This window comes from Nymphaea colorata, chromosome 12, assembly GCF_008831285.2.
Source record: "Nymphaea colorata isolate Beijing-Zhang1983 chromosome 12, ASM883128v2, whole genome shotgun sequence".
NCBI lineage: Eukaryota > Viridiplantae > Streptophyta > Magnoliopsida > Nymphaeales > Nymphaeaceae > Nymphaea > Nymphaea colorata.
This window is the reverse complement of record NC_045149.1, coordinates 3,880,428-3,895,915: the sequence shown is the minus strand read 5'-3', so window position 1 is coordinate 3,895,915 and position 15,488 is coordinate 3,880,428. Positions and strand designations below refer to the sequence as shown.

General features: G+C 40.9%; 1 protein-coding gene across 1 annotated transcript; it reads left to right on the top strand.

Annotated features, from left to right (window-relative positions):
• The first annotated feature begins 4,999 nt into the window (after nucleotides 1-4,999).
• Nucleotides 5,000-15,227, top strand: LOC116266159 (clathrin light chain 2-like). Its single transcript, XM_031647265.2, has 3 exons — nucleotides 5,000-5,598; nucleotides 13,978-14,131; nucleotides 14,597-15,227. The coding sequence occupies exons 1-3, from the start codon at nucleotides 5,117-5,119 to the stop codon at nucleotides 14,981-14,983; spliced, it is 1,023 nt and encodes a 340-aa protein (XP_031503125.1). The 5' UTR covers nucleotides 5,000-5,116; the 3' UTR covers nucleotides 14,984-15,227.
• Nucleotides 15,228-15,488: the final 261 nt, after the last annotated feature.

The window sequence follows — 15,488 nt, the reverse complement described above, 5'->3', positions numbered from 1 at the left end:
TGGTTTGGCCTTGCTCTGCCGAACTACACTTGGTGCTAACAATCTGGTGGGGGCTGATGTAGACCTTCCTACCAAGTGGCCGAGAGTTACTACAAGCATGGCTGAGAAGGCCGGCCAGCGTCAGCCAAGTTGCCGGCCAGCATGGTAGACAACACTAAAAGATCAAGGGAGGCTAACGGCAGACCTGAAGTTGATGCACCGGGTGGTGTGGACGGAGCATCATCGGCAGAGCGCGGGCAGCGGACTGAGGACTTCAAGGCAGACCGAGCAAGGGAACTAGACCTAGATCCGGCTAAAATGAGTCCAAACTTCGAGTTTAGTCCTACCCAGTCCAAGCGGGCAGCCTAAGGCCGAACTTAGGCAAGTTATATGGCTACAGAAGAGGCCTAACTCTCTAAACTTTAGTTGAGTCGTTTCATTTCAGCAAGTGTCTCGGTTCACGTGTTAGAATCAGTTCTACGTTATGTATTTAAGCTTTCGTAGAAGTCCTTTTTCATTATGCAATCAAGAATCAAGTTGAAGTTGTTAGTGTGAATTGGCTCTCGTCTCTCTCTTTCCTTTATCGACCTACCGGCGGTGATCGGAATCCAAAGGCTCCAACCCATGGTCCTCATTGAGGCATAACAGGTTTGGAGATGAACTTAGAGGCCACCAGAATTCCTCCTTGGGTGTCCTCATCCTTCGTGTAATTCCCCGATTGAATTGTTATCATCTCACGGTGCAATTGCTTCATTCACAAAAGGAATTAGAGGCAGTGAGACGATCTCGGGAAGGCTTAAAGAAGATCGACTCGTGGCTCTAGTCGACTAGTACTCGAGCAATCGACTCCGACTGCAAGAGAAGAGGTAGGTACCCAAAGCATCTCCCGGTTCCTTCCCTACTTGATCAGAAGCCAAGCCGACAAAAATCGACCCTAGTAAGCCTCTTGATCCCTATCCCAAAATTGAGAGAAAGTTATTGGAAAGGAAGATCGACATTCGACTTGTTTAGGACTGTTTTTCACTGTGAGAAATCGAGAAGGATCACTAGAATCCATTGGTAGAAGGCCAGTCGGATTTCAGTGAGATCAATCGATAGATCGGCTTGAGAAATCTGTCCATAGCGGCAGCAAACCAACCAACAACAAATCGGAATCGCTGCCGAGAAAAGAGTTGGAGTTCCCGTTTAGCCAATCCCAAAATCAAGCAAATCGCACGCTCGGCTAGGCGGAACCAAACCAGCGCCTAGGCGGAAATTGTGGTCGTTACACTCCCCAGCCTCCTTTTGAGCTTCTCGTCTTAAATTTGGGAGTTACACTTCTCCCTAGCACACTCAACTCCAGTCGTTCATCCTCCACGTGGCTGTCATCCGACGATACAATGCCACATCATCTCCTACACCCTCACAAGCACTTACTCCCCTCATCTCGCATCATCCAAGCACCATCATTGAGCAATTAAGGTACGTATTGAACTCCCCTAGCTAGGAACCTCACTTCGCACCCCTTAGCATACCTCCCTCTCGTAACCATCCTTACCCACTCCATGCGAGTCTTAACCTCATTTCGTAACCGGCCTCATCATCGCCCTCACCCTATCATTACTCCTTCTTCCGACCTACACTCCTTATCCTTTAACACTCCCATCATTGGCATTATTCCATCAATCCTAGCCTTAACTTCCATAACCCCAAACGAGTCTCTTGGACTGTCTCCTTATCTGAAACAGCTCAGCCTAATCAATACCCAACATTTACCTCATATTAATCTCCTCTCACCGATTGTAACCCCTTCCGCAACCTCAAGCCATCTTTTGCCTACCCCAAGCCATAACTGTCGACCTACCTTGAATCGAGTCAACCGAGCCCACTAGGTTCGACCAACCCAAACCTAGCTTATCTCTTGGCTTTTCTCGATGCGTTAGCTAATTGAGAATAAGAAGGCCAGAGAAAGACCCAAACCATTCTAATCCTAGACCAAGCCCAACCTAACCCGTACCGAGCTCACTTCCTTCTTCCGAGCCCGGCCTGTCCCCTTGAAGTCCTGTAGTTAGGTTCACCTCCAATACAGTTTGTGACACCATCGACATCCGATAGGCACCATCCAACGTGTGGTGATCATCTACCGGATCCTGTGCCGACAGTTGCTGCTAAACTAAGCAGGCGCATTAGGTGACCTCAGCCAGGTGGGCTGAGCCCCTACCGCATCCAGCGTGCTCGTCCTTACCTATAGCTGCATGCGGCCGACCGAGGCCAACCGTAGGTGCAATTCCACGGCCATCTGAGGCCGATAGCAGGCACAACACCTTCGGTGCCCTTAGGCGATAGCGACCAACGCTGTTGTCCAGCATTGCCGATACCCCTCAGCCAGCTCCAACAGACTTCTAAGCACCTTCAACCAGGCGGGCCGTGACTTCAGTTCCACCTTGCTGCGATATCTGAGAGTGGCTTTGCCACTAGTTTTCTCTCAGATTCCATTGCTGAATTCAGCCAAGACCATCAGCTAGGTAAACCCTAAACATCCTATAGAACGGGGTAATCAAGTGCATTTTCTTTCCAGCCAAGCTCTAGCCTATAGCTACCGTCGGTAGTCCCTCCGAGGCACTTTCCCAAGGACACAGCTGCGAAGCAAGACCACTTAAGGGATGGGCAAGGTTTGGCCGTTCTTAGGCATGAATGTTGTAGTTTGCGTGTGAATGTGAGTGAGTTGCGAGAGAAGACATTTGTATTGCTCATGATTGTAAAAGCTTGATCCCCCTAGTCTTGTAGTAGGTTTTAGCCCTTGGGTTTGGGAAACCGCACTTGTATCTTTGTCCCAAGGTACTTTAAGCCGGGGTTGTTGTCTGGCAGGGAATATTTGTAAATATAACTCGTTTTAAGTTTGGTTTTTAGACTCCCGCGAGTGATCCTAGAGTTAGGATCTACACTTGGGCTTAGGAATTTGTCGGCCGGGTCTAGGTTCCCACCAGGGGCCGTCTTCCTTTGGTTGCCTACCCTTTATGACCGCACACTAGGCCGCGGCCTTCCACCCAGCCTTGCTATGCCGAAGGCCCTTACTGTGTGCCATCGTCGTTATCTCGGCCTGCCTCAACCAGTCCGCTGGCTGTTCTTGGCTTGGGTTAAGGTAGGTCCGCAACATTGATCTTGTGGATAGGATTGGCAGTCAGGATTGGATTTTGGTCAACGTCGGGATAAGTCCTATCAGGCCACACGTCCAGGGACCGATGCCCCTTCACTATCATAGTTCCTTATATAAGTGTTGTAGGCGATCTCCTCGTGCGAGCATCGGAGCACCCAAAATCTCTGGTCTACCATAAATTTCAGACTACATGTTGCTGCTATCTTCTGGCCTACGTCTACTGACTTCCAGTTTGCTCCTGTCGACTGCCGGCCTGCTTTTGCCGACCAGAGCCATCGCTGCATGCTTCTTTGGGACCAGATAAGTGCCTTTTTCCATGGCATCTTCTTGCCAAGCCTCAGCTAGCCAGGTCGATCACCTCTGGCTGGCCAAGCCATGCCATCCCTGGCCTTTCGGCCAGGATAAGGGCCTTACACCAGCCCACTGGCCAGGCTTATGTTTAGTCATACTCCGCCACTTCTTTTCTACATGACAACATATATCGAGTGTCTCTAGTCCCCATTGTCTCCATCCGCTAGAGCTAGTGAACCTCCCTCTTCCTCTAGCCTCCACCCCCCCCCCCCCCCCTCCTCTCTATCCTCTCATACTTGTGCGTCAAGCTCTTTCTCTCCCTCTCCAACATCTTCCTCTCACTCTCCAACTTCCTCATCCTTCTTTGGGACATGGACAGAGGCGGCCCTCCCTAGATCTTCTTTATCTTCCTCATGTACTACTTCCTTTAGAAGTTCTTCCTTTACTCTATCTTCCCAACTCCTTCTTACTGAACTTATTTGTCTCCCTCTTATACTTCCTCATCTCCCTCCTGTACCACTTCTATTTCCTCTTTATGCTGAACTTGTTTATATGGAAACTTCTTCCTCTCCCTCCTATATTTTGTCTCCCTTTCTCCTTGTGTCTGTGACCATTTATTCTTCCTTTCCCTTTTTCGATGATGGTTTGTTCAAAGAGACAAGTATCTCCTAGACATGTTAATCATAAACCTTCGGTTCCTTCTAGCACTCGAACCTTTCATCCAAATTCCTCTTAGCTTCATCTTCGTTCTTCAGCGTGTGTACTCTTCCTTCCTCGACTCTGTCACCATGTTCTTTCCCTTTATTCTCGCCTTGTATTATTTCTTCCCTTTATACTCCTCGTCCACTACTTCCTCCCATTTCTTCTCATCAATTGCTTATTCCCTTTCAACTACTTGTTTCTCACTTGCTATTTCATTTGCCTCGGCCATCTCACAACCCTTCTTGTCACATCTTTGCCCACACATGCATTCATTTCAATCCCAGATATGCTGATACCTACAACCAACAACAACAACACGTCCATGTTGACCAACATGACATCTTTGAGTAAAATGATTTTGAAACATTGCCAAAGCTTTGCATTTTGCAACATGCCTTGCAACCAATTTTGCCTGGAGCACATGTTATTGCAGTTCTTCGACTCGGAACAAATGGTGGAAACTTGGTCGATGATGAGACAGCGCTTCTTTGATCCTTTCCCAATAAAAACAACACTAGGATTCTTTCTCTAGAAAAGAGGTTTACTTTTTGATAGATGGAACAATTTTGCTCCATTTTGGGAGGCGGTGCTATTTTTTCAAGGGTTCTGCAAACACAAATCGACTATTTCCGGGCACCGTGGTGGTGCAGCTAACCAGCACCGGCATATGTGTGCATGGCATGGCTTTGTTGACTTACAAATTCAATGCCGTCGCCCACTTCCTCGAGTCTAGACCGGTTCGGGTTCAACGGTGAAAATTTATTTTCTAATTTTAGATTTCAAGAAATTCGGTCCGAACTCGAACCCTTGTGCAGCAGGCCCAGGAAAGGCGGGACCGCTTTGACGAAAGGGGTAGTCTGGGACTGGCCTCGCCGGGAAAAGTAAAAAGCTACTCCCGTATTTTTCTCCTCCTCCGCATCACTTTTCCGTCCTGCCCCCTCGCCCCCTCTGCATTCTCCACTTCTCCACCCAAATCACAGAGAGAGAGAGAGAGAGAGAGAGAGAGAGATGTCATCATCTTTCGATACCTTCAGCAACGATGGTGAGGGCGTCAGAGACTCGAGTCGGCCGTTCGATGACGACGGGTACATGGGCTACGATCCTCGCCTCCCCTCCGAGCGCTACGAGTCCCGCAACAACTTCGTCACTGAAGAAGACGATGCCAACGCGGCCAAGGATCCTATCGACGAGGTGCCATCACCGCCCATACCCGTCTACCACCACGAGGACGATCCCGTGGACCTGATGCCGGAGAGCGTGGCTGCCCCTCCGTCACCCCCGGTCTATGGTTTCCGTGCAGAGCCCCAGCAGCAGCCCACCGAGTACTCGCCCTTCTCCGATCCCCTTGTTCCGGATTCAAACGGGAATTATGCATACGTCAACGGAAGGAGTGCAGATCTGGACGGAGTTTTCACATCTGATGGGCCGATCCTTCCTCCTCCAACCGAGATGCAATCTGAGGAAGGTTTTAGATTGCGTGAATGGAGGCGGTATATCTCGCTTTTTCTCATGGAATTTCTTCTCCTTGTTCCTGTTTGATCCGTTCTACATGTTGTACAAATCATTAGATCTCCTCACGTCATTTTTGTTCCTTGAATTTGTGCGGTTCTTCTTGAAAATATGCCCATCTTTTCTTAGTTTCTTCTTCTGAATTGACATTTCTCGAAGATCTTTGCATGCCAATGTATACGGATACTGTTCTTGTCTGCCTCTTTTAGTTTCTGTTCCGCGTACGGGCCCTTTTATTTCTTTCTTTGTCATTTGCATGTCGTGTCGTCGAGTAGATATTACTATATCGTCTGAAAAACCTGAGTAAAAAAGTTAAGCTAAAAGTTAGATATACATAACCTCGGAACTTAAGATGTTTTTGTCTTATGGCCTCATTTTTACTCCCAAGCGCTTGGGGCTCCTTGGCGTCTTGAATTTCTTCACTTCTTCAAACTTTAGCCCGTCTTCGCAGGATTGCATCTCATCAGGTGGATGTCGGTGGAAGTCATCTTGTCGAATGCCCAACCATTCTCTTAGTCGTGAACACCACCATAATTCTTCCTTTTTCTTGTTTGTTCTTGTCATGAATTACTTGATTTACATTGCTTTTCTTTTCTATTTATGCAAAAGATATCTTGAATTTTCGATGTTTTATTGGTGTCCTTTCTTGTAACAGTTCCAGATTTTTCTGGGAATCTAGGCGTTAAGTGATTTTCATTTAAAAACTTGGTAGTTTGGTTCAGTAAAATGCAAACTAGATGGATTTAAAAATCACTTTTAATAAGTTAACAGGTATGTATGAGAGAGCTAAACCACTATTCAACAAAAAACAAAAGATCTAGACATTTTTAAGATAATCGAGCCACATTTATGAACTAGTGATCTTCACGATTTAAGAAAAAAAATGTGGAAAGACTAAAATGCAAAATTTTGAAATGGGTGAAACTTTTGGATTTGCATCCAGAAAGGCCCTTAATAGGTTTCATTGGCAGTTTAGATACTCTACCTTTTGTGAATGGTTGACATATTTCAGGAAATATCTTTGTTCTTTAAATCCTTTTATGAATCTTTAGTTCTCTTAGTTAGCTTGTTAGAACTGGTTTTGTTGATTGGATCCAGATTTCATCCTTGAGCCCTGCCACAAAGGCCCCAACCAGCGCAACAATCGGCCATCATCGTACCATGTTGTTAAGATCTTCGAACTGCTCTTGATAGTCTAGCACTGGCCCTTTCTGCTTGATTTTGGAAAGCTCGACATTATAATCAAGATAAGATGAGGGGCCAAAGTGTGCCTTTATGGCCTTGATCAACCCTTCCCAACTTGGCTTCCCATGTTGGGACAACAACTAGCGATACCATCGAATCGCTGGGCCCTCAAAATGCACTGCCTCATGATTCACCTTTTGGTCATCGACAATCCTCTGACATTCAAAGAATTGCTTTGATTTGAAGATCCAACTCAAAGGATCTTCACTGGCGAATTTGGGGAAATCCATTTTGGACGCCTTCCAGCCACTTGCTCCACTTGTTTCTCCCTTTTCGCTACCACTAGTGGATGAGTTAGGATTCGACGTCCCATTGGGCAGAGAGATTTTCACCTCATATGGCTCCTCATTCAATTCTTTGGATGGCTCTCTGCCATCCCATGTCGTGCGAACCCCTTCTGATTCCCCAGTCTTCTTTCTCTCTGTGCTAGGTGAGTTGGAGAACCTGCCTTGCTAAATGATCTCCCTCATCAGCATCCCCAGGGATTACTGGTCTGCCATGAATGCTGGCATCCTTGCATTGGCTTCCTGATTCTGACATTCCACTGTTTGCAACCTGTGGTTCATTGTTTCCAAGGCTTGTTCCATCCATGCTCAATGAGCATCCACTGCAGCCATGATCTCTAGCATTGTCATTTGGTTGCCCATTCTCTGATGCTGATGCCGTTGTTAGCCTTGTCTTGCTAACAAGGGGCCAAGTTGCCCTTCGACTCACTCACTCACACATGCCAGCCGCTAGAAAGCCTGCTCCTAGTAATCACCTTCCTCATTGATACTTAGGGTTAATCCCGTTTCAGATTATATACACTCTGACCCTGGGTTGGATTTATTACATTATGGACTACTCGACCCAGCTATGACCTGACTGTGTGACTCAAGAAGCTAAAGGTATTGGATGGTATTGTATCCGACTCCTAACAATAAACACAATGAAAAACATAACATAATATATAAACAAAATATAATGAAAAACATAACGTAATGAAACATACCTGGTTGAGCCGCTGAGTGAAGTAGATACTGGTGACTCTTATGCAGGATGCCAGGAGCACCAACTGAAGGCTGATTCTATGTTGAAGGCTGAAGTTGGCTCAAATAAAAATGAGCCTTCTGCTTCCTTAAATAGCAATTTCCATGTTTATTGAAGAGTAGAAGACTTTGTTTCCATCTTCCGCAATCAGTTAATTAACACAACAGCAGTTTCCAAGTTTATTTACTCCTAACTGAAAGGTCTTTAATTGAACCCCAATGTGTCTCTTCGACTTTTATGGACTAGGTGATGAAGGTGGAGTTCCTCTCCTATGTTCTGGACTTACACAATGAAGGTGGAGTTGTGCGTAGGCAACACCTAGGCATGCACTTAGGTGATGCCTCAACAACATGGGATGGTGCATGTACACATATACGCATGCGTGCGCGCACACACTCACACTCACACACACACACACAACACAAAAATCATACGGTTCACAATAATCAGACAGTTATGGATAGCGATTGTAATATATCAGAAGAATATATATTGTACTTGCTTATATATTAATTCTAATATATCTTCCAAAGTTATCTTTTTATCAACAAAAGTTTATCAAGAAGAAGTTGAAATCCGTTGGATGCAAGAGCGATGGTAAAAAATTCCACAAGTTGGCATTTTGAAGGGACAAAAGACAGATCTAAGGTTTTCCAACTATGTTATTCTTGGACATAGTGGCAATTTCGTTTCTTCATTCTTCCCTAGAACGTGTGATTGCTACCTTTGTAAATCACACACTTGTTATCGCAACCAATTGGTAATTATGCCCATGTTTTTTATAGACCTTTTGGCCACATAATTTCCATGATAGTAGCGTCTTTGCTCGATATTTAGCTTCTGTTGATGATAAAGAGCCCTTATTTTGTTTCTTGCATCTCCATGAAATCAATGAATCACTTAAGAATATATAGAATTCAGTAGTGGAGTGTTTATTATTAGGATCTCTGCCCCAATTAACATTAATGTATGCAATTTTACATAAAAGGAAAAAAGATGATACAAGTAGTGATACAAGTAGTCGTTCAGTGATGGAGTTTTTGATCTATCTGATAGTTCTTATTATTGCGATCATGTGGACAAAAGTGGAGACCTATTGGAATTGGCTTGTGGTACAGACAACATATGACAATGTTAGGTCTGGTGATGGACAAATAAGTTAAGGCTCTAATGAGTCGTCGATACAACGTTGGGTTGTCTATAATTTCTCTATCTTTTATCTTCATTTTTACTCCTAATCCCTGAAGAGCGTCAACTACATTGACATTAGCGTTTGTACTCCTGCTCAAAATATCAGTAGCAAATTTGATATGTGAAAGCAAATATCTTCATTTACTGTTAAACAATTTCAATTCCAAGAAAATATATTAATCTTAATCAGTCATTTCAAGTTTCTTTTTCAGACGAAAACAAATTTAGCTTGTTTAATTGCTTCTTTATGACTGCAGAATCATATCATCGATGGAGCGTAGTAATATAACTATACTTGTAACAAATTTTTTGACAAACATTTATAATATCAAGAGTAACATAATTTCAAACTTGATCAAGCATTGTGGTGTCAGTATGACAAGATTTAAATCCTTGACCAAGCTTTAGCAGCTTGGTTCATTCTAAGAATGAATGATTCAAAGACATATTCTTTGTTTTGGAGAAATAGAATTTTTGTTGATGTCTGGTTATTTTACATGACCTCCCAAGGACAGGTTGGGTTTCGTCTAGTTGAGTGTCTTCTATGGTTTGATGAATTCTTCTTTTTTATGTTTGAGATCTCTAGTTGACTCCTTTTTCACAACATGAAATATCATTTGTTCAATTAAAGCTTGATTTTCATCATGTTAACTTACAAAATGGATATCATCATCATCATGAAATAAGGACTCATCATCATCTAACCATTCATAAGAAAAGCAAAATCATCTACATGTTTGAATTTACATTCTTCAAAACTGCTTCCATTTTAAAAAAATACAGTATTTTTGGATACATAAACTTTATCCTTTTCAAAATCATTATGCCTATACCCATTCTGAGCTCCATAATATCCAATACAAGCACACTTTATTGTCTGGAGATGAGTTTATCATCTTTGTCATTTGAAATATAGCTCTCAAAAAAAAAAGTTTTAAACGGGCTACAATTAGGTTTTAGATTTTTAAGTTTTTGGAAGGAAGGGATATTTTTCAAAATCATGGGCGTTGTTCTATTTATCAAGTAGTTAGCAAGAGCTGCTTTGGCCCAAAAATTCTTAGGGACATTTTTGGATGCAGGGAGAGGTCTTGTTATTGCAGTAATATGCCAATGCTTTCTTTCGACAACTCCATTTTATTCAGTGGTTTTGGGATAAGATTTTTAGTTTGGAATACCTTTTTCATTGAAAAAGGTTTCCAAAATAATTTGAAATATATTCTCCTTGGAGTCACTGCTAAGAATGTTAGTGCTAGTTCTATTTGGTTTTGATCATATTATTAAAATCTTTGAAGTGACAAAAAACTTCGGGTTTGTGCTTGAGGAAGTATATTCAAACAAGAAGCACGAAAACGGCACTACAATCAGGTCAGTGAAAAAAGGGGAAAAACATGTTTTGTTTGAAAAAAAACGCCAACATGGAAAACACGTTGTTTCTTCACATTTTTTTTCATTTTTTTATATTTTTTTACTTACCAGATTCTTATTTTTGCATTTTTTGCATGTTATTTTTAGGTTTTTAAAACTTTCGAAGATTTTCCCGAGGAAAACAATTCTGCCGTATTATGCTTGAGAAATACCTGACTGTTTAATACCTGAAATGATATTTTTGACAATGATTCAAACATATCTTGAGAAATCTTCAACAAATATCCATCTTAGACGTTATGGAAGCAGGTCTCCATTCACTTCTAATTCAAAAGGTCCTTTTGGAACATAAGTTCTATTATCAAAGGGTAAACATTTCCTGTTTGCTTTAATGCAATCATTACTAAAAGAAATTCCTTACATATTTCTTTCGAAAAAGGAATACAAGATGTCTTTCCAAAACTTGAATTTTCCTAATTTTTGATGCCATGGATAGTCTTTCTTGCTAACATGACAAGAAGGTTTTGAAGGACCTAAATATTCAACATAGTAAATACCATTTCTTCTAGAACCTTTCCCAATTGCCTTTTTGGAAAGATGATCCTATATCCAAAATTTATTCGTGTGAAAATTATATTACAGGGTTACACTGTTGATCTGCTTTTTGAGAAACTGATAAAAGGTTTGAATTGAGTTTATGAGTGTATCCCAAGTTTGGTAGTTTTAGAATCTTGGAATTGAAACATTGATCAACATTTCCAATATATTCAAAAGAAAGAGAAACTCCTTCGGCAGTTTTTATTGAAGGAGAAGGCTTTTATTTGTGTATTCGGAGTGAGGAAGCTATTTGGGGTCGTCCAAAATAATGCCCCCACATCAAGTATCAAAGAGAACATATAGAAATGAAGGTCAAGCACAACCATTGCGTCTGAAATTGATGTAGCTCCTCCATTAAGGAATGGTTGAAGTTGAACAACATCTATTACCTTGGATTGAAGAAGATTTACCAATATGTCAATGCCAATTGATCCAAGGGTGTTGCTTTCTTCATGCATGACTTCAGTTGTTCTTTCTTTTTTGCGTAACATTTTCAATTTGGGAACTTAGGCTTTAGCCTCATGACAATGAAAACGAATAATCTTTCACTTCTTTCATCACCAAACTTATGAAAGTGAGGAGGCCTATATGGTTTTGTGTAAGTTCTGGGATGAGAGGTAGCAAGGACGCTATCATTCTTTCCTTGGAAAAATCCAGCCTATTTTTCTGCATTTGAAGTTATGCAATTGCCTTACTCATAAATATACTGTAGACTGTAGATCTATGAAGTAATGAAGTCTTGATACCTTTATATTCGAACCTCAATCCAATAATAAATTCATGGAATTTCTTTCTTCAGATTTCTTTTTCTTTCAAAGCTATGTCTCTTGCATTAACTGAAAAAAGTTAAACTTAATTATCTCATCCAACGTTAGATCAAGTTTGGTAACATACTCTTTGATAGTTTTATCTCTTTGTTGGAGATCAGGTATATCCTTTATAATGTGTGGTTTTTTCAAAAACTCAAGCTTCATGTGCATAGTTGTGCTTAAAAATGTGATCTATTCTAGTGGTTTTACACAGATAAGAATCCAAAAGGATCTTTTTATGTTCTACTTTCCAATCTTCCCATTCTCTCATAATCAGCTATCGTTTTTTTTTTTAATTTTATTTTCAGATCCTTCTAACACACATACTTTACCACCAATAATTTTAGCCAAAATTACTTGAGGTTCCTTGGTCAACAGTTCCCTATAACCTTTTAATCCTAATGAAATGTTCCATGCCTATAGCCCATTGAACATAATTTGTTGTGGAATGCTTAGGAAGAGGAAAGTAAAATATTTTTTGGCCTGGGAGGTTACCTTAAGATGGCCAACAACCTGCCCAATTTGATGGGGATTATGATTCACCACGACCATGACGATGCAGCAACAACCTTTTTCCAGCAGCAGCAAGGCGGATGGAAATACTCACAGGAATCTCACCAACAGTTGGTGAACAAGCAAATCTTTAAGACAACAAAAAACTCAATCTTCCAAGATTCCCATAGCTTCGAAAAACATGGTGCAGTCAGATTGGAGGACCAAGCTTGGGTATCATGTAAATTTTTATGACAGACATTGAAAATGAACAGGACGGGTCACCTATCTGCGTGTTCTAAGGGAAGGAAGGCACCTACAGCGTCAGAAATCTATATCAATAATCACAAGAAGAGAATCATTAGGAAAAAAAGTGCGGTAAAGCACTACAACCTGAATAAAGAATGTGCACCAAGGCACTAAACTGAATAATAAAAACTTAGAAAAGCTTCAAGAGAAGCATGTATTAGAAGAGGACCAACGAGGCCCTTTAAATAGGCTACAGAAGAAGTCCAGCATATGGAGAGCTCAAAGAATTCCAGGTGAGCTAGATAGATGACTACAGTAAATAAAATTAAAAAGAAAAGAGTCACAATAGATGCCAAAAAATATACAAGGAACTTATACATATATATATATATGAAAATTGAAATCAGGCAGCTAACTCTGTGGTCGGATATTTATTTTTTTCACTTTGTGTCAACAAAAACCGTCACTAAAAGTGCATTCCATTGCAAAAAAAAAAAGCCATCTAGGACCATACAACAGCTGGCATATTTTAATCTCTCTCTTTTTCTATATATATATATATATATATATATGAGAATTCTATGCTGCAATGTGCCAGATGTTATCAGATGGCTAGAAGTTAAAAATCTGATCTAAGGGCACCATGAATTGCTTCTAAAAACACCATGAACCATTGCCACATTATAAAGTCGCTAATGCTCATTGACAACCATGAACTCCTGTATGATACACAGACATAAACCATCACCAATTCTCATTGACAGCTGGTTGTTTGTGATAGATTTTTAATTTTTAGCCGTTTGGCACACAACATATAACTCTCTCTCTCTCTCTCTATATATATATATATATATATATATATATATGTAAGAATGGAGCGGCTCAATAAATCATTTGAGCCAAGGAGCTATATGTGAAAGAACAGAGTTTCTTTGTGCTACACTCTAGCCTTACTGAGGGAGATTATATCAGCTTATCAATTTGTTGAACCGAGTTGAGAGCGAGCAGAACTGGTTCATGCTATCTGCTACTTGGAACTTCCACGCAGCATTATTGGTTGTTGATACCATTTCAGTCGTGTGTGTGATATGGGTACAAATGGACACAAACTGATACAGGAACCAACCAGTGGGAGCATTATTCCATCGTTGTTTTATTTCTCTGAATCATTTCTTTACATAAAGTATGCACTGTAACGTTAAAAGGCAGATCTTTATTATGAAAAATATTAAAAGCCCCTGCTCTTGTGTCCCACCTTGAAAGAAAATCTTGAAGTTACTAGTTAAATATCTGCATCAAAAATTATTTTATTTGCACTTCCTTGTGTAGCCCATTGGAGATTTTTTTTATCAGAAAAATGAAATTTTTTATATGTTTATGCAGTGAAAATGCCCTTAGACTTGAGGAGAAGGAGAGGAGAGAGAAAGAATTATTGAACCAAATTATCTATGAAGCTGATGAATATAAAGAAGAGTTTTACCAGAAGAGGAGAGTCAACTGTGAGACAAACAAAGGTCATAACAGAGAAAAAGAGAAGGTCAGATTTGATATTATTTTGTTGTCCATTTGGTATTGTTTTGTTCCCCTCGTTCTTTCCGTTTCTTGGTGTTCTTATTGATTAATCTACATTGCATCTTGTTGGGGGTTGCAGTAAGCCAGTGAAAAATAAAGGATGCAAATCAGCTGTTGGGTAGTTCTAGTGGAATGTCTGAATAAACGCTGATAAACTTGTCAGTAAAGACCAACTTGCTGGAATTTTTCAGTACCGTGCATCCTATTATATTGTTCTTTTTGCTTCTTATCTTGAAGGAGACATGCCATTTATTGGCCTTCACCAATTGGTTGGTGGAGAAGTTCCCCGTTTTCCTTTACTTTTGTAAACTATAATTTCCAAGACCATTAAGTGTGACTTTGTTATTAGCTATATTCGTGGCATTTTTGCATATTTTAATACGTTTTAATAATTTGTTTTGATGAAACTTTGTTCCCCTTCTTCTGTCAGCTGTTTCTTGCAAACCAGGAGAAGTTTCATGCCGGTGCAGATAAGCAGTATTGGAAGGCAATTGCAGAGCTGATCCCCCATGAGGTTCCTAATATTGAGAAGAAAAGGGGGAAGAAGGATGCTGAGAAAAGGTCTTCCATTGTTGTTGTGCAGGGACCAAAGCCAGGTAAGCCTAGTGATCTGTCAAGGATGCGCCAAATATTGGTTAAGTTGAAGCACACACCACCACCTCATATGAAGCCACCTCCACCGGAACCTGCAAAGGATGCTGCTAAAGATGGTTCAAAAGATGATGCTAACAACACAACTCCACCTAAGGAAGCTGCTGCAGTGGCGGCAGGAGCAAAGCCTGCAATTCCTCTCAAAGAAGCAGTATCAGTTGCCTAAAAGGTTCAAAATTTACTTTCTTCTCTTCATGGTTGCGTGGATTATTTTGTATTTGTATTTGGTCCCCTAGTTGGTTTCCCCATCAATTACACAAAAATGACGAGGCAGCGATTTTTGGTAGTGATGGACAGTTATTAGTGCTTTGTATTATTATTTTTTCTTAACTTTCTGTCGGAATTCTGCTTTACAGATGCATCTTCTTTCCTTTTCCAGGGTTGAATTTGAATATTTCTCTCTGTCTCCATACTCTGCACGGAGACACTTGTGTTGCCGTTCCTATCCTTTATGCACCTTTCTATCACTGTCACAAATGTTGCGTTTTATTGAAAAAAATGATAAATACATTAAATATAACTCAACCGAAAAAACATAAATAAAACACGTCTTTTTGAAAAGGACGTCAGACAATAAAACACACGAAAAGACCTCTTTTTTTGTGCCTTTTTCTCATTTTTTAACAGCATATTAGATTTTTTCAGTGTTAAATGTATTAAATAAGAGACAA